Genomic DNA, 20314 nt, shown 5'->3' on the forward strand with positions numbered 1-20314 from the left:
TCTCCCGATGGTCGGTTTTTGGTTTTGTTCGGTACCAACAAGATTAATGCATCTTATCGAGTGCGGTGCTGACCTTCGATGTGCTTGCGTGAAACTGTTTTCTCTCACCTTCGTTGACGCATTGCGGGAATTGAATTATCCAGCCGTGAAATGGATTTATGGGTGTGGCAAGTAGCAACAGATTGAAGTTTTGTTAAACCGGGCGTTTAGTTAGCATGTACATTTAAGTTTAGTTAGCATGTACCCTAGAACTGTACAGTTAACTTTAACTTTTATTTCTGCTGACGGTTTTTTCATTTAATTTCTTCAGTTATGTTTGTTCAATTAATTTGTACTGAATAAATATTTGCTTCAGTATGAAATTTCAATTTGCCTTGGTATAAAAGGCATACAACGTTACGTTAAGGGTTTCTCAAAACACGAAGGATTCCCATTGTTTGCACAAATCCTTTCCCCAAACACATTCTTGACGCATCTAACACTCTCCCCGTTGCCACCGCAACGAAGTGTGTGGTGTGTAATCTACCAATTCGAACCACAAAAGAGCTGACCCTCAAAGCTCAAAAGGGTTCCATGGATCCAATTTTTCGCCCTTGAATAAGCATCACCATGTCCCTCCATCGCTACCGACTCACCCTCGAAGGGGTACAACCAGCCGGCACCGGTGCAATAAAGTCATTATCGTTCGGCTAGTGCCATAAATAATTGGACCCACCCTGGCAGGGGCCTCGTGCAAAGCATCCAATCTACCGGAGCCCATCAACATAGCTACAATAAAAGAGGCCCAAAATCCCGATTTGTGGTTGGCTGTGCGGCTCAATCTTGATGAATCTATCCCGTCCCGCAAGCACAGACACACATACTGCACATACGCACATACTGGGAAGGATCGAAGAGATGCGGAGAAAATTACTTCCCGATCAATTGCCTTTGACCCGGGCAATGGGTTTTAGGGATCAATGCAGCCGCTAAGGATAGCTGGTTTGCTAAAGGTCAATCACACCATGCGTTAGGTGAGTAAGTGTGCAAAGATCTGGTAGGGATAGTAAGACATGTTCATCAATCGGGACGGTTCAGTTCCTTGCGGATCGACGTCTTTTCCAGGAAATGGGAATTTACCTATTCTAGCCTGTTGGAGGCTAAGATGAATTAATTTTACCTTGTGTGGTGAAACAGGGGGAAAAGGATAAAGAATAGGATAGAGTAGAAAGGAGGATGGTTATGTAGAGCATCTGCCAGGGAACACTATGGTATGGAATATTTATGGTCCATTTTAGATGTGGCTCCATTGTGTAGTAAAATGTGGCTCATAGCAGATTGTTTGTGAATTCGTGCCTGGAAGATCGTTCAAAAAAAGGTTGAGGCAATCTTTCGAAATAAGCTATCAGGTTTTAACATCGTGATTTGTTTTTTAGATATATGTTATGTATTTAGTTAAAAAATTGGCAAAAAATGACTATTAATTACTTCTCATATTAGGAATAAAAGGTGGTGCAGCGAACAAGGCATTTCTTGATTCTATTTTTGTTCTAAGTTTTGTATCTCTTCTTGTGTGTCACTACCAGTGCTGCAAAATGTCATGAGAATCACGTGATAATCACCACCGAAAACAATAAACTTATCCGTGGTATTTTGATGTTCATTTCTGATACTCAATGAAAGCGCGTCATGACATGCCGAATGTTTGAGTTCAAAGCGCTTAATGCCTAATGAGTTCAAAGCTAATGCCGGCGCAAGCATAATCATGACTTTTTCTGGCTGTGAACAGTACACTGTTTCAATCACCAACACTCATGACTCATGAAACAAAGCTCAAATCAGCTCACGTACACAACTGAGATGATCAAAGATGAGACTCAAACAGTTGGAGGACCAATCACATGCTTGGTGACATTTTGTTAAGCACCCATCTCTTGGTCACTCATTTGGTCACGACCTTCTTGGACTATATTTAGCTTGTGGTCCCAAGGAACAAAATGAGCATGCTTTATCGCTCTGTCACCTTTGATGGTCTGTCATGTCAAACAGAGCAAGAAAACATGCTGATTTTGTTGCTGGGGACCACTTGCATGCTTCACATATCTCTCATGACTATCGTGATGTTCCCCGACAGAAAATGTCATGTCCAAGTGGTTGACCAAGAGTTGGTTGCACACAATGTAACCAAGCATAGCGACAACTGGTTGTCTCACCTCACCTCTAAGCATAACAGTTAAGTTCGTGACGCTGATATTGGGGTCCTTCATGATTCTAGTCAGTTTTTTGTATGGAGTTTGACAGTTGGAGGCTGAAATCATGTAAACACTGCATACAAAACCACACAAAAAACAAGCCTGCAATTTTCAGTCTAGATTATTCTAGCCTCAAATCTAGAATTAGATTCGAGTACCTGTTCGAAATAATGGCAAAACAAGGTGGGGCAAAACAAGGTCCCAAGGTGCATTCAAGAGATCTGGTGATGGAATCTGGAATAAAAGTGTATGTAGTGCAGGAAGTCTCATAGCATTTTTTCATAACCAATTTTGAACATCACTTTTTGGCAGAACGGGTGAAAAGTTTTTCTGGAGGCTTGACGAATACTCAAAACACTCTTTAAATATTTATTCAGAAGCAGAAGCGATAAAAATCAGCCTTCTAAATTCATACACCTTGGGATAAGCCCACCTGTATATTATACTCAATTAGATAGCTGCTCGAAAACCGCTATACAATGCAAACAGCTGACAGGCTGAAATTTCAGCCTACGAACTTACAACGGAAAGGGCCCCATTATCTTGTTTCAGTCGAAATTTGTCATGTCAGTGACATTTTACAGAACTGGTCACATTAAAAAAAAGTCATGATAAAGTTACTGACCAATTGTTAGTTGCTAAAACGGCACCAAGCATGTATTTTGGAGCTGACATGGATTTTGTTTCAGCCAAAATTGTGTATGAAATTGACATTTTGTAGCACTGGTTACTACAGCTAAAGTAACATTAGTAAAATACCAATCCAAACGTAGGATTGCCGTACGTTTATTTCAACCTGCTAGATCAGCTTAGTCACAATGATTTGTAAATTATATTTCTCGGGAGGGCATTTTATGTATCATTCCCCCGATCAAGTAACAGTTCACTTCTCTACGAACTATCTCGCTCCTTTTCTCGTTACTCATGTACGTTCAAGTGCTTTCAATAGTCGTAAATTTTGCTCTTCCGAAGCAAACATTATTCGTACTTCGTACCGTACGTATCCCGGCCAACTTTTAACGCTTCATCGCTTTGCAAGCGTTGTAAGTTTCCATCCAAACGATAATAATATTGCAGTCTCGACAGGGGACTTCCGTGCTGGCTAGACAGCATAAATACTCCCATTGTTGGGCCGTGGTTTTGAAATGCAAATTTTGATTCAAATACGCCCCCTGTGCGTTCCATGTGCCAATGTAATGGACAATGTTTTACATCCGACAATGCCAACGTTGCCAAAAGTGGCAAAAATCGATCGTACCAGCGCTCTCGAAGATGGTTCATAAATTTTGTACCGGTGCTTGCCCTTCTTCACCTTGAATTGCTAGCGAATCTTTTTGTGTTTTTTTTCTTTTTGTTGTTGTTACAAGAAGACGGAACCGAATCATCTAGTACGTTTGGAGCCCGTATGAGTGTGAGATTTATGCATTATGAATCCGAAATATTTTACCATTCGGGACCGGGACCGTCCGTCCACTGCCAACAGGCCTGCCAGCATAAAGGTTTCTCGATCGTTTCCTTTCACCGACGTGTGGTGTTGCACGGTTTAACGATGCTATGAAAGAAGCTACGCACCATTTTCTTACTACACCAAACTAAGAACCAAAGCTGAAGTTTATTCTTCCCTGCAGCAGACAGCTTGGTGTGGTAGGGGTAGCTAGAAAGCTACCACCAAAGATGCTGGCAAGGGTACTGTGCTGAAAACTAAATCCCAAAGTAATTGGTGCGAAGATAGCCCATCCAGTGAAGAAATTTCCTCAGCCGAAGGAGCACACACTTTGAGGGATGAAAGAAGGATGGACGACGTGAAGGGTAGCCCCCGCGTGGGTAGATGAATCGGCGAAGAAACATCAAAATCACTCGCATAAATCCTGCTAATTGAAACAAACTATTACGCTCTTATACCTTTTCATCCAGGCGATAATGAAGCTTCGAACATCCTCGTTAAGTGTACGGGATTAACATGAAACAGTGTCGGCCGGACTTGTGTGTTCTATACCCCTCACGCGGATACAGTAAATGAGTGGAATAAAAGAGATTTTCGAAGTTCACAGAGGAAGAGTAAACTGCTAATGGATTCGATTGCACTGGCAAATGGGTTCACCGTGCAAATGTGTTGTTTAATTAAAATACTGCACAACAAGTGTGGCTGATTATAGTACGCTTTTACGGGGCTGGGGGTCAGATTGCATGGTACCATTCAACACCTTTTAATGTTTGCCATTTTATTTTCCATGGTGTTGTTACTTTTTACTGTAGCATAATTTTACTGTCGTATCATTGCAAAAAAGGTGTGCATTCGACAGAATAACTTAAATGTATGCTGCCCTTTGCTAATTCTTTCATGAAAAAGTGGTTTAAAGGGATTTCAAATCAAAAAGACACCTTGCAATAATAAAATTTAACCAAACCGTCAATATTTTATTTCTGAGCGGCCATAAGAACTACCAGATAGTCTATGAGCCAGACATTCCAGCTCTTGCTAGGGCGGACGGTTTCTGATTCTCATTAGTTACGCCAATAAAAAGAAACAACAAATGGTCGCAAGCTTATTTAACACTTTAAGCGCCGTGTCATATAAATTCGCATGACGGTTTTGCTCACCGTTCAGCTTTGCATTTGACGCTCAGTGATTCTCTTGAGAACGAATGGGGTAGGAAAGAGAGAACGAGAACGACATGTGCTACGCCGCTTATCGCAATGAAACAAAAGAGTGATAACCATCGCACGAGAAACTGTCGCTCTCATCGCTCTCTTGCCATGCGCTACGTGCTCACTCAAAAACTGTGACGTCAGGCTGGCGGTCAAAGTGTTAATACATTAATATATTGTCCACAACTCATTCTAAACATCAGGATTTTGGAGAATATGTCTTGCTCTCTATCTTTCTGTTTCTCTCTCTATATCTCTCTCACACTCATTCTCTCTCTCTCTCTCTATCTCTCTCACTCTCATTCTCTCTCTCTCTCTTTCTCTCTCCCTCTCGCTCTCTCTCTCTGTCTTGTTGGCCTGCTCACGAGAATATGTGCTATGTTAAAATACAATACTTAATAGTAGTAGTTGTTGCTAGCTACAAGAAATTTACAACGAGAACTCATAACTATCAACCCAGAGAGTCTACACAGACTCTAAGACTGCAATAAACCAAAAGTAAGCGAAAAGGAAACGAAACAGAAAAAAGTAATGGAAGTAATGGAAGTAATAGCACCGACAAACCGACGTGACACTGGCGTTACAAAAGTGTCCCACACGAAAGTACTGTCATTTACCAGTGAGGCGATAACTTCTGTCAAAGTAAGCTCTGTTCATTGCTGCTTCGATGTAAACAACTTTTCTAAATCCAAATTGCGAAGGAAGTGTGAGGCAAGATTTTGTGAGAATTATTGGACAAAACACCCAGGAAAATCATTTTATCAATCATTTTAGCTTCCAAATCAATGCAAAAGATTTGAGAAGTACATAAAACAATACGCATTGGAATTTGCGAAGAAAAACAAAAAGAGGATTAAGCTGTTTCTTCTCTGTGTCAGTGTAGTAAGCGAATCATTATAGAGATGGCGCTAGTGTTTAACGTATTTTCATTTGAAATAAGGAGACAACTTTTGAAGCTCATTTTGTTCGAAGTGTCACGTCGGTTTGTCGGTGGTAATAGCTAATCCAGAAGGTCATCTTCTTTACATTGCAATCGAAATTCACATGTCCGTTAGCAGATAAAAAAAGTTTCATCAACTACAACTTAAAGTTAGAGTTGGTACTTGGCAGAACTGACTTTCTACCAGGTCAGGTTAACCAATTCAGATAGCATTAGCATCAGCCAACCGCGAATCACATTTCATGTTTAATTCAATCCCCGGCATACCAAACCTTACAACAAACCGGCATGTAAATTACGAATTCCACCAGCAACCAGCAACAGTTGTATGCAATGGTGGAAAACACTTTTAACTTTGTACAAAACACAGATGTGCGCTGCCAGAATGCCGTTAGGGCTAAAATCACACCACAAAAACGAGTGCGGTACGATTTGTCCGAAGCACACGCGCAACACCGCCGTTTAAAGTACTTACTGCTCAAAAATTCCTGCCGATTTTTCTTTGCTTTGGATAGTCCTCACTCCAACTTTACACGCTTCCTGCCCTTTTCTCTCGCGCACAAGGTTTGCTACAGTTGGTTTCGATTGATGCGATAGAAGTTACAACGTTTGCGTCGTTGATTTGCCGTTTCGCTTGTGTCACGGTCACCTTTCACATTCCCGGAACGCGGTGGAACTGGCAAACAACAAATGGAAGATAACGAATTTCCTTTCCCGCGTTTCAGCTCACGGCGAAGTAGAAAGTTGTGTTCCGGCAGTGCTGGAATTATGGTGTTTCTTTCGTTTGAAATTGTCCCTCACTGGTTGACATGAAGAAAATTTCAATTTGTCTTCATCGCCGTCATCGTTTCTGGTGCGCCCTGGCTGGTAAAAGGGGAGGAAGAAACTTTTGCTTTTTGCGAGCGAAGCGACACAAGAAAATACACCAGCTACAGGAAGGAAGGCACAGAGGAAACTTTCTATCCCCGTGGTGGGTGTGAAATTACTAGTTTCATCACAAGCTTCTCCAACTCGTGTCTTGTTGTTTGCTTCATCAAACAAATTGAAACATTCCGATAGCAGTAACGCTTGGCTGTGACTTAAAAATGGATATTTTCCAGTTTATTTGTTTTCTAGTTTCGAAATGTTCGTTTTTGTTGTTTATCGGATGAAACTGCAAATATTTTCGATATTATTGAAACATCGGTTATGAAGTATTAAAAATAGAGAAACACATATTGTTATCATTAAAATTTTAATCATGTATAGCCACATATTTTCTATTTATAGTTGTTTGCTAAAGTAACATCAATTTACAAAGCTTGATTTATTTTAATTAAACCACAATTTTAAAGGAAACATGGGAAATCGCTTTACATTCTTTCGTTCAACTGATTTTTAATTATTGCAGAAAGTACCACCTCGCACTCACTTTGTAACCCAGCTCCAGATTGCATGTCCGCTTTCCCGCCACCGTTGCATCTTACGCTAAATGCGCTTTTGTCACATAAGCTGCACAGTTTCTCGTCGCTCCCGGCACAGCGTGAAACGTTCGGCAAAACTTTTCTCCAGACAAAGAAATCCCACACCACCAAAACACAGAACGCATGAAAGAGATTTAATCAATTAAATCATTTCATTCCTTTCGCGAGAAAGTTTCCCTCGCTAGCTCTTTCTAGGAAGGCTTTTCATTTCGTGTTTGCCTTTCTTCTCTCGCTCTAACACAAACTTTGTTCTCTGTGCTGTTCTGCTACAACACACTGATTAAGATAAATAAAAAAATCTCTTAAAACAGAAAAATACAACAGCATCCAACTCGCCGCACTCGCAGGGTAGTCGCGCTTACCTACCGCACTACTTGCTTTAATCTTGCAAACTTTGCCTTTTTATTAAGGGACTTTTTAAAAGCACTCCCCTTTGTATTGCGCAAACTCAATCTTCCCGGGCGTTTTGCGGTGCGCTTCACCACTGCAGCGCGCTGCGTCGGTAGTGTGTAAAAGTTACCCTTAATTAATGCGCCTTCCTGCACTGCAAGACTCATTTGACGCGACCGCAAAAACATTGACGCGTAGTCTTGGTGTGTGTGAGGCAACCTTCCGAGTACTTTAACTGACCTAGAAACCGGTTCCTCTCGATTAGCGGAACGGGTTGGGAAACTTCTTACTCAAACTCTTGAGGCTGATATTTTGGGAAAATTAATAGGCCTTTCTCTGGAAAGTGGATCCAATGGCGTACTGGTTATCCGTTTATTTAGGATATCGGGCATTCGGATCCATCGATTAATTAGGGTATGATAATTAGATGCTTTCATGTTTAGACAGTATTGCCTGATGGGTAATAATTGAAATTAAAGCTAAATGGCGATTGGGTTCAATCGAACGGAATGTGACATTGCAATAAAATTTGTGTTTAAAATGTCAAAACTAAGCATTTCTTCTTTGCTTTTGATGTTTTAGTATTTTTATTTTACGCGCAACTGTGGTGAGGTTTTTGCCATACATAAAAACTGCACTGTTTCTTTTAACTTATTTGTATTTCTAGTTTGTTTAAAAAATGTGGAATAATATGATTAGCCCCAAGTTACAAAGGTCGTTTAAACATCGACAACATGTTTCTCAAATACTTGTTACCTCTGACAATCGTATTAAATCCCCATGGCAGTGCTGTTTTTATTGCCTTTTATTGGACAATTCTAAATAAAGCTAACTTTATATAATATAATTTAGTAGCGTACACCAAATAACAAACAACATTAAACAGTTTCGTTATGAAATTCTTCTTCTTGTTTTGTGTATTTATGAAGCGCTACATTGTATTCTGACTGAATGATACATGGTAATTAGAAACTTAAAATGTAGTCCATCCATCAAAAACGCCCGCCCATTCACCCATGCACAGCAAGGAGGAAAAAGATCAAATGCATCTAGTTCGGATGAAGTTGTTTGTTAGCTAAACACTCAATCGCAAAGTAATAGGAGTTGTTTCCTTTTTTTTTGTGCAAATTTTACCCACTTCTCCTCCCCCGTGTGCTTTGTTGGGTGTGTTGGGGGTTCGACGAAGGCATGTTGTTAAATTACCCTAATCAATTTCCGTACCATCGCTGTATTCATTCACACCCACACACACGCACCATCTATTACATGGCGGTATCGATTAGCCTTTTTTTGCCTCGTGTGCAAATACTTTCCGTTGATGATGATGGTTTGCATCATTTTCGTTCAGCTGAATGCTTTCAAGCAGTGCTTTAAACAACCAGCAGTACTGTAGAACAAACTTCCGGAAGTTGTTAATTCACTTTTATTGCACACTTTGGCACGTCAAGCTCTGCGCCAGTTTGGGTCGATTGTTTACCCATTTCAAAAAACGTAAAAACCACAGCCTCGCTCCGGCGAGTTGGTTGTTGTTTTTTCCTTTTTTCCGCTCTGCCGTCATTCTAATCACCGAACCTAGACTCGAGTACCGGTTGGAGCAACGGAAAACTTCTAGCTAATTGAAATGAGCACACCGAACTTTGCACCATCCCAGGGCAGTGCGTGTGCTGTGTTTTGTGCGTTTCGTTTTATCTAAAAACGGGCCAAGAGGCGGGCATAAATTTTCCAAGTGTCTATAAATTTTATCATCCATCAGACGTTTGGAAGCAGCACTGGAGGAAGCAAAGGGAATTTCCGCCAAGGGGTCGCCAGTGCGCGCATCGATCCGCAAACCCGGCCCTTGGGAGATTTCACGATCCCCGGCTGGTGTGGTAATTTTTTTTGTTTCCTCTCTATCAATTTTGTAGGCTCGTGCGATAGGGTGCTCTAGCCCTGTCTCATCCCCTTGGGGTTCACAATTCTTCACTGCGACAGTGACTTCATTGTTTCGTTCTTAAGCTCCCCGGCGACAGTTTGGGGCCAGCTGCAACGGGGCCGTTGCGAAAAATCAGGGTCGCGCGCGTATCGTTGCGGTGTTTTTTCGATATCAGCATATTTTTTATTCTTGCTGCGTCTCGTCAGTTTTCTTTTTTGTTTTACCTTCTGCCGGTGGTGGGTTTGGCGCTGGTTGTGGCCCAAATTGATAGATGTAATAAAAACGGGTAGCGTATTGACGTATAAAAATTGGATTTTTGTGCACTATAGGTGCTGAAGGGCTGTTTAGAAATTTTGTTTTAGTACGTTAACGATGTGTATGATAAAAACAACAAATCTGTTTTGTTTGCGTATGTTTCGATTTTTTTTTTTCAAATGTATGCACCCATTAACAAAACTCAAATCAAACATTCCTTGTCTCATCCGTCTGACCAGCTAGCTTCATTTCATCAATTTATAAGAAACGTTCGTATTCTAATTTATTTGCAAAAAGTATGGATCATTTGAGAAGATTTTTTTCTCATATATAAGCATAAAAATGTTGCTTTTTTAGTATAGGAATACTTTTCGCTGCGAGAGAAAAACCCACAAGTGTTTTTATTATGTACCTAATGAATATGTATCGAATGTAAATTGAGACACGTTCTTGATTAAGAAAACCGATTTATCGATCGCTTTGACGGAGAAAAAATAGATCTCATTTTTAAACAACAGACCGCGTAACAGAAGACTTCATTGGAAAACAATTAATAAACCTCCCTCCAATGTGCCTCCTATTTTGCCATGATTCATCGGTAAAACTTTTCCATTATCGATCAAAACCCAACATCTCAGGTGGAACGGGAAGTAACTTGTTTCTGCTGCGCTATCTCGGGTCTGTCGCTGCGCCAAATCCTGATCATGCTCAGCCTTCGCTCCTTCTAGTCTGTAGGGTTTCGCAAAACACAATGCAAAAAAAGAAAAAAAAAACAATCCTTATTTGCCCAACATGCTGAGGAACAAAGGAAATCAAAACAAAAAGTAACGATACACTCCGAACATTCACCCTTTCCATCGAGTACAGTCCGGGATTGCCTTTGGTCGCCGGGCTCTTATAGCTTACTAACATCCCATCTGAATGCCCAACGCACCGATACGATCGAACCAACGAAAACTCTGATGCCTTGGCAGACCGGAATAGATCCCATAGAATTAGCAGCTGGACAACCGGTTCGCTCTACCTGGTACCTTTGAAGAATCGCCCTTCCTTATACTCCTAAACCGCACCCTAAAAGCACAATTCCCAACGGGAAAGGGGTTCAGTTTTTCCGGTTGTACCAGTTTTCCACATCATTCATTTGAGTCATAGATAAACTTTCCACCATGGCTGCTGCTTACCACCGTGTTACCCTCTCTTCCATTTCTTCTACGATATCCGATAGTAGCTTGGTTTCTGTAAAAGTTGGTCCCTTTTTTTCTTCTGTTGGATACCGTGATGGCGATAAGTAGGCTTAGTATGTGGTAGGCTTAGCCTTCGTGACCCACTCCACGCACACCAGGAGACAGAGAGAGAGAGAGGGTGAGAAAATGGTTTGTCGTTTTTCGGGGTCCACGGCTACGGTCCAGCCGGTAAAAGTTGGAGGAAAGTTTCTCACACATTCGTTCCACTCACTTTGCTCTGCACACGTACGTCCAGATGGGAGCAAAAAGAATGTATTTCGAATGGGAACATCACACGAAAAATATCTCAATGTCACGCATGCAAAATCATAGTGAGTGAAAACTGGGCAAAGTTTGATAATGCCTACCATCTCGCATAGATTATATCGCATAGACCATCTCGCATAGATGATACGCTTTTTGCAAAAAAGCTTAAATAAAATATGAACTTATTATGATTAAATTTATGCGTTACTAATACATCTAAACTCCCAGAATATCTACTCACACAAAATATCATTTTTTTGTACTCTGTTGCAGTGATCTAATAATTTCAATGATTTTAAATGTGTAACACATTTGTGCTCAAAGGTTTTTTATGTTCTATATTTTCAAAACAGACCATTGTTTTTGTCTTATATAAAGAGCGAATCTATTGACATTCAAATTAATCGGCTTACAGAGACACATGGGTGGACTATAAAACCAGACATCATCGTAAATTCACTGTCTATTTATTTCTTCAGTATGACAATTCCACCGGTTGCGATTGGAGAGCATGCAATAAAGTGAAACATTTAATTTGTTTGGTGCGTTTTTATTGCATGCGTACAAGTGCGAACCATATGGTATGATATTATTGCATATCGCTACTGTTGAACACGTGTATGGTATAACGAAACGGTCAATTTAAAATCGACAGTGCAACATAGACTGAAGATAGAGTTGATATTTAATACATACCATTAAAATTCTAATTTTGTTGAGAACAATCCACTACAAATTGTATATTTGATATTAAGAGAGTGAATTAAGAGTGAATTCTGCTACTATTTTGAATTTATTTGATTATTTGTTATTGTTGGAGTAACTGCTTTTTGCTATAAGATAATGATTATGTGCTATTTTGCTATTGGTTTTTTATTTATTGATTTGTATGATATGATATATTCAACACAACATTTATGGCAAAACCAATAAAAAGGACACGAAGAGTCAATATTAGTAAATAAACGTATTTTAGATTATATACCATACTATTTTACATAGCATTAGGTTAAGAAATAATCAACAAAAAGATAGCTTTGGCATTCATTATCTGTCTTCCTACATTTTTGTATGAATTATTCATGAACAAAAACCCATCTTCACTATATTTAGTCCCATATTTTCACTTTGTAAAGATGAATAATCTTACCCCAAACTTGCTTACTCCATCACCTTCCACATCTTCCATATCATTGACCGTTTGAACCTTTTCAAAGAAAATGAACTCACCCTTGACAATGCACGAAATACCAGTACCAATGCAGAATGTAACCAACCGAAACCTTTCAATTTGTATCGTCATTCAATCTTCCCTGCCCGACAATCTCTTCTCCCGTTTCAATCACATTTTTTTGTGTTCACTTCACATGAACGATGTATTGAAGTGTTTCATGTCAATCCGGTCACTCTGCCCGGACGGCTAGACGGCCGTGGTGCGGTGAAACATTTCAACATTTGCAAAGTTAACATTTCTTGTCTGGATGGTCAGCTTCAACCCCGTTGGGGGATAAAATGGTAGACCGGCAGGGTACTGAACAAGATTCAACACGATATGAAGCCAAGATACACACGGCGTTTGCTTCTTTCGTTTGGCTTGAAAACGGGGCAAAAGCCACCCCGGTTTGAAACCTCGTTCCGCCCGGTTGGACTGGGACATATTTAATAAAGTTTTTAATAAGATTTTATACCAACAACTGGTTGGGATCAAGCTTAGGACGGGTGGCGCTGGCGCAGCTGGTACAGGCTTTTGCGTTGATTCAGAAATATCTACCTCGATAGCAACTGCGAAACGTAGCGTAGCGGTATGGTGAATGTATTTAAAATTCATATTTTATTCGTTCTCTTTCATTTTACCGTCGGGGAGTTGTGAGAGGAGGTTACGTTACACGCTGCCGGGTTCACGGATTAAATAAGACACTGAGAAGAAACTTAAGCGTATGTTAGCGCTGGCAGTGAAATACGGTAAAAGCGAATGAAGCATTCGCTTACTTAACGTACTTTCTACCACATCATTCCTTTTTCCGCATGCATTAACATAAATCGAGTAAGGCCAAGAGCAATTGTATGTCGTATTGAGACCGTTACTTGGTAGAGTAAGACGGTTATAAGGCAGCTGCATTCGCTGACGACAACTTTGTGCTATTCTATCCAATTTTGGGGTGGATTTATCTAATGAGTCTCAATCCCTGAAGCTTTTTTCAACCTTCTAACACGATTACATCTACGACCCTACCAAAGACTTCACCGATGGGTCGATGATTTAACTAATCGATGTCCACCGGCACTCAGTGGCGACCAAATTCAAAATGAGACAAAACTTGATGTAAGAAAAAGGACTAGTAAACTCCAATTCAAAAGAATAATCCACCTAATTCAGTTTGCCAATTCTTGTCTTCCGGCGATTCATGTTTCCTCAGCCGTCCATTACCCCGGATGACTAAGCTTTCCTTCCCATCACCACCTCGTTCTCGTCCCACCCGATGTTATGTGCGAAAGTTGACCGTTGGAATTTTCTCAAAACCTTCCAAAAATTGATCTCATTCTCACACGGTGGTTGCTTTTTCGGACGCACCGTAAGGATACATATTTAGATACATTCAAAAGCACGAGAAGTAAAACATACAAAAGTTTAACGCAACGGTCGCAAGGGGAAATGTGGGAACTGGTCGCATCCCGCAAGAAAATGGTGAAACTTTTCCCTCGTTTATTGAGAAGCAATGCGCCCAAAGGTTGCTCTATTTTACACAGCCAGAAGGCAGGCGAAAGGAAAAACCGTTTCACAGACGCTTCTGTCGTACTGTATAAAAAAGTGGTACACCAAGGAAAAGATGGTGATGGAATAAAACGACTTTTGGAATCATCTCTCTGGATATGATGGAATTTTTTCATGTTTGTTCGTTTCGCTTCATATGCACATACACACACACACACACACACACACACACACACACACACACACACACACACACACACACACACTTTTCGGTGTTCTGTCTGTGGAGTGTTGACGGAAGGGCGGTGGTAAAAAGGATCAAAGTACAGTGCTGCTGCTTCCATTCCCTTTTTTTGCGATGGGTGAGCTTTTTTGAAGCATTATGGTTGCAATTTATGCTAGCTTATATTGGAAGACTTTAACTTTTTATTTCAATTGGACAGTGGCTGTGCCCGCCCAGCTCGAACAGGAACGATCTTGCCGAGAACGCGAGAGGACGTTGAACCTTTACCGACGCTGTGAAAATGTGCTGTAATCTACAAAATTATTCAATTAAATTTCTCGAGAACCTCACGACCTACGGGAACAAGCTTTCCCACGCTTAGTTGGCATGTGTTTCTGGGGTGAACTGAACCAGATGCTTCTGATGCCAGGGAGCAATGATTCTGTCTGGTAAAAGAGTAAGGGCAATGTCTTATAGTTTATTTGTCGGGTGCATGATGTTCTGGTTCAAGTGGTTAAGGTAAATGTGCTTAGCGTTCTCTTTTCGTTATAACTTGTGTGAAATAATTGTCGTTTCTTTTGTAATTTTAGTAATTGTAATTCGGTTTAAAAATTTGACAGGATGGAACCCAAAAACATATGCGAAATGGACACGATCCTGGTCATACGGCAGAAAGAGCTATAAAAACGCTGATCATTGTCCTAGTTACCATAGTTTAGGTAATTAGTTTGTCTTTATTTTTTTTTTGTATATAATGTTATGCTCTGTTCTAGCCACTGTCGTTTGTCTTTACGCTATGTTTCAGTTACTGTAGTTATGGTTAATAAATTAGCAGCTAAAGCTTTAGTCTTTATAAATTTCACTGTCCCAGTACTAATGCCAATCATATCCTTGTTTATTTCGCAGTCGCAGACAATATTCCGAACAATCAGAAGCGATTTTTTTATTTTTTTTATTATTTTTTTATGTTTAGAATAAGTCGTGACTATCATGACTATCTTTGTTTCTGTTCCCCTGGTAATTCTAGTATTAGATCACATGCCAATTACTGTCTTTGTTCTAGACAAGTTCCTTTACCAGGTAGCATAAACATAAGTTACGACTTTAAAAATTAATTTCTTAATTTTTAATTAATTAATTTCGTAATTTTAAACATCCTTTTTACCTATCATTTTTCCTGTTGATTAAATTTGATTTAATACAAAAATAACCTCCACTCAAATCATTGCTCGTGATCGCTCAATCCCAATACGCAAGTATATTTTAACTATCTGCTATGTTGAAATGTAATTCGGTTAGTGTGTCGAAAACCCTTCCACCGAAGGACTGAATCAGTCAACGCACATTTACAGCTACGGGCTGGACTGGTTTGGCAGGTTTTGCAAACCCGTCTTTCTAGGAAGCACCTAATTAAGCACCCTTTCGTGTAGAATACGCCTACGCGCCAGTATGTCTGCGATTGACAAGAAAGCTTCTCGAAAGCTTACACCGCTTAACCAAACTTCGACGAACAGGCGGCAGCATGCGTTCATGAGAATCCCTTCTTTTTTATTACGTTCTCCTTTTCTTTCGCTCCCATAGAATCAGGTACCTCTCTTCAAGACGCGCGTGAAGCGTGAAAAGTGAAGTGACGTAATCTGTGCGGTAATCAGTGTTGGGAAGCCTGATTAGTGCCGGGGATCTCAGTAAATGAGGTGGTAGGCAAAATCGTTCACTGTTACTTGGCACCGGTGGAAAAACTCTCACACGAACATTTGCTGCGAAGAAAATCATTCACAAAACGCCGCAAACAGATTGGCAAAGCAAAACAGCGAGGAGAAGTGGGTCAGTATGTGGGTGAGCCTCTGACACCTGTCAGCCTTTCAATCGTGTCTGCTAAGCGTGGCCCAGCAAACACCCACGGCCCGTGGATAGGGCGTGGATGCTTTGATTTGGGGTTGGTGGACGCGTTCAGCTCTCATAGTACTGGGGCAATTATTTAAGCCCATGAAGAAGCTTTTTCTTCTCATTCCAGTGTGCCCTGGGTGGCTTACAACTTACCGAACTGATTTTCCCGGCAAAAGGATTAGCACACCCCGAGTGGCCCGGAAAAGTTGGACCGCGAAAAAACGTGCGTAAATTCCGGTATAATTTAACAGCTGCCTTTTGAATGATGGTAAAACGAGGGGAGGGTGGTTTGAAATGGCGTTATATCGTTTCATCTATCACGTAAATTATCTGCTTAAAAGCTCACACGTTCATTTTCACAAACATACTCGCATTTAGTCCCGGAAACTGCTCTTCCCTTTTTTCCGACACTGCGGTTGGGAATGATGCTTCGGTTTTATTTTTTATTTTGGTTGGATGAGTTTCGGTTTTCCGGAAGCACTTTTCAGGTTTCCTTTTTTGGAGTGGCAGTGTACGCACAAACTGTGGCGAAAAGGCAAAGTGTACCGATGAGCGATTACGTTGTCAGAGTGCCATAAAGGCTGGTGTGAGACGGCTTCGGTTAGGTGTGATGCGTCGGTGAATTGGATGGGCAAGGCAATTGGTTAACCGCACTCACACACAAACACAGAACCCATAGAAGTACGTCAAAAGCTTTCAAAACTTGCGCACACTCCGGATTTCTATACAGACATATGATTGATTGATTGCAGTTTTTTCGCTCTTCCTTTTGTGATTGAAAATGCAAAGAGGTCCTTCAACAATACATGTTAAAGTGGTTAGAGATGTATGGGATTTAATTTAATAAATTTCAAAGCTTTAACTTGATTCTAGTAAATTTAATTCGGTAATAAAACAGATGTAAACATTACTTTGGTTTCTGGATGTAAATGTGCCTTTGACGCCTTTGTGCACGCAAACCACAAGAAGAATTGTCAAATGTTATGCAATATTTCACTCTAGATTGCCTTACCCACGCTTATGCTGGAGATGTATAATCAAAATTATATTTTTTTATAGAAATTTGCTTATTAGACTATGATTGAAAATACAAATACTTTTAAAGAATTTGAGTGAATTGATTGCTTGTGAATAACTATCTAAAAATATCTAGAAAAGTAACTTTAATGAGCTAACATCTTTACAACTGTAACTAAACTAAACATAGTAGCAGCATGTAAAGGTTAAAGCATACTGTACACAATTCAAACCGTCACAATAATTGAACTGGGTCATGTCTTCGCCGACCGAAACAGCATCAACCTATCACATCATCAATCCTGTACCGGTCACGGATCATGGATCAAAATAAATCGTACCACGATTATCCCGGCAGCGATAATAGGCAATTTGTCTCGCCATTTCGTGTTCCGAAAAAAGCAGCCCGTGTGCTGCTGTTTCAATCCGTTCAAGCTTCCTGCTGTTGTGTCCGTCCCTACCATCCCGAAAACCGATTCACCTAAAGCGCTCCGACTTTAATAGCTAAGATAGCTAAGACACGTTTGTGTGAAGCAAACACAACGGGTAAAGAAAATTGCTAACACACTGCGCGTGAGTGAGAGTGCTTCGATGAAATCTGATCGGAAATCGTTCCCCGGTCTATACGACTCCCAGGACAACTTTCACCACCGATAAAGCCGATAAAAGTGGCACCGAAATGAGCAGTCAAAGTGAACGCTTGAACGGTAAAGTCGAACTACACACCAGCCCTGACTGGTCATGCTGTGGAGCTGGTAAAAGGTGAACTTCTGCCCACGCATACACTTTTCCAAAAAGGACAGTTTGCTGGTGGAACCGGTTTGAGAGATATCGTCTCGGGAAGAATGGGAAAATACAGGAAAGAAGAAGAATTAAAGTCTTTCGACGATACCCAACCTCGGTGATGCTATCGTTTTCTCACGATGATGATGATGAAAGTGATGTCGAACCGATAAGGCGAAAGCACACCAACAGGAAGTAGATTTGTCAAGCATGGCTTTCTTTTCCCGCTGAAAGCTACAGCCCAGCAATAACAAAAAAGCAGGAACAGGGCACTTTAGGAAACATTTTTCAAAACTTCTCTTCGCCTTCAAATCTTACCATCCAATCAAACCGACTATAGGTTCGGTAGTATCTTGGAGAAATGGTGGAGCAGTTTTTCATACGATTGAATGATAGCCTGCATTTGGGCTGGCAGCCAATACCTTCATCTTTGAAGGTCCGAAGAGCAGTTAGAAATACTTTTCGGACCGTTCCGTTCGGGAACGCAGGACGAGGCGCAACACGACAGAGGCCACCATCGAACTGAGGTGCCGTTGTGGTAACCGATCGTTAGCCGTTTTAATTGACTCGTTATGAAACTTTTGCTACCAAGGTTGGGCGAAATTTGCTGTAGCCCTTTTCCCTGCCTCACGCCCCCCCCCCCCACCCCCCGGCGCGATTGTGGCTGGCAGCTGTTTCTTCTAGCTCATCGTCACTTCCGCGCTGGAGCCATGCTTGGTGTTTTTGTTTTTTTGCACCCGCTGTGGTGCGCAAAAAAGGACACAAATATCGTTCGATTCGATTCCACAAAACAAGCGAGAACAAGCATCGCTATGCTTGTGCCGGGCACGAGATGGTTGGTTGGTGGTGTTGAAGTGTTTTAATGGGGCTCATAAATGAGATTTTATGCTTCCCTGTGGAACACAACGTCTTCGGTTTGAATGGGCATGGCTGGCACGGCACCGGCTGTGACGACAACTCCTCTTCCAATTGGCGGTAATGGTAAAAAGAAGTCTGCCACTAAGAAGCGTTCGGTGTGCAATTTTGGATTGAAATATATTTGTGGAAACGTTTTAAGCAGAAAAAAATGGAGCACCCTCAAATGCATTAGCTTTTCTAGCAATTACTACAACGACCAGAAACGCTTAAACGGAGCAAAAAATAATAGAATTTATTCCAGCAAGACAAAAAAGCAAATTCAAAAATCCTTATCCTTTTACTTTTTGGACTTTATACCACAAGTTGGAGCTGTATTACTTCTCTCTTTTTCCTGTCTTTTTTTTTTTGCTTCCAAACCATCGCCCATTATAACCCGCCATAAATATACAAATTACTTCAATGATGAGAATTTTACAGATTTTTCTTGCCGTGCCTTACACCCTTGCCAAACGAGTTCGGGAAAACTCTTTTTATTCTCTCTCGGCCAAGAAGTAGCAAAATAGCTTGAAATTTTCAACTCCAACAGCCAACGGAGAAAAAAAATACACACACACAAAGCGCATTCCATTCCCGGGTTTTCCAAGTACACACGATCATAAAGCGAATTAGGTACAAGAGCAAAATGAAGCCATCGAAAAAACGGGGAGGGGACTGCGTTTTTTTCTTATTCGTGGAAAATGAACCAAAATTTTGACATGCCTTCGATGACTTTCTATGGTTTCCCGTCCTCGGGAACGGTACACTGCGTTTAAGCAAGTCGGGCGTACCAGGGCGGTTGAGTTTAATGATGGGAATTAAATTTCCTTCACACCACTCGCCGCCATACGGCACAACGCACCCTCAAGGCACCATTTCGCACTGGTTGCGCTGAAAGGCAAATGATTGCCAAATGCTTTATATGCGTACGCCTCATTGAGCTTTTTGGCTGGGCGAGGGTTTAATGTTTTTTTTTCTTTTCTTTTTTGCTGTCCGTTCGCTTTCTTTTTGGTGAGAATTTGGGTGTAATACTGGCACATGCTTATGGGCTGGTTTTATGAGCGTAGTGCGTCGGTTATGTGCAGGCATGTTATTTGGAACGGTTTGTATTTTTATTTTATTTTACCCGGGTGCTGTGCAATTTCCATTTCCTGCGATTCCCTTAATGCTTCATTTGAATAAACGTTTCCGAAGCAGATTGTATTGAGTTTTTGTATGATTTTCTCTCTGATGTCTGCTTCCAATATTGGTTGTCTTACTGAGGCAGCAAAAAAGTAGAAAAGGCAATCTTTTTTTAAATTACACATCATTGCACTCTTTCACGTACCAGAGAAGCATTACAAAAAAGTGGTTGTAAGTTAGCATTGTGTGTTTGAATTAAAACATGATTGTTACTACAACGGGAACGAGTTTTTCTGATTTGGGGTGTGATAAAAGTTATTTTGCTTTCATTTTCATTCTGGGTCT

General features: G+C 40.8%; 2 protein-coding genes across 3 annotated transcripts in view; one reads left to right on the forward strand and one right to left on the reverse strand.

The window, feature by feature from the left end:
• LOC133392728 (uncharacterized) overlaps window positions 1-15892 on the forward strand; it is a 33321-nt gene extending 17429 nt beyond the window's left edge. The window contains exon 2 of the mRNA XM_061653586.1: window positions 15848-15892. Coding sequence (XP_061509570.1) covers window positions 15848-15892 — 45 coding nt within the window. The remainder of the gene's footprint in view (window positions 1-15847) is intronic.
• The window catches only part of LOC3292069 (uncharacterized), a 202709-nt gene that overhangs the window by 179324 nt on the left and 3071 nt on the right, over window positions 1-20314 (reverse strand). The window lies entirely within an intron of this gene.

Source organism: Anopheles gambiae, chromosome 3 (genome assembly GCF_943734735.2).
Source record: "Anopheles gambiae chromosome 3, idAnoGambNW_F1_1, whole genome shotgun sequence".
Taxonomy (NCBI): Eukaryota; Metazoa; Arthropoda; class Insecta; order Diptera; family Culicidae; genus Anopheles; species Anopheles gambiae.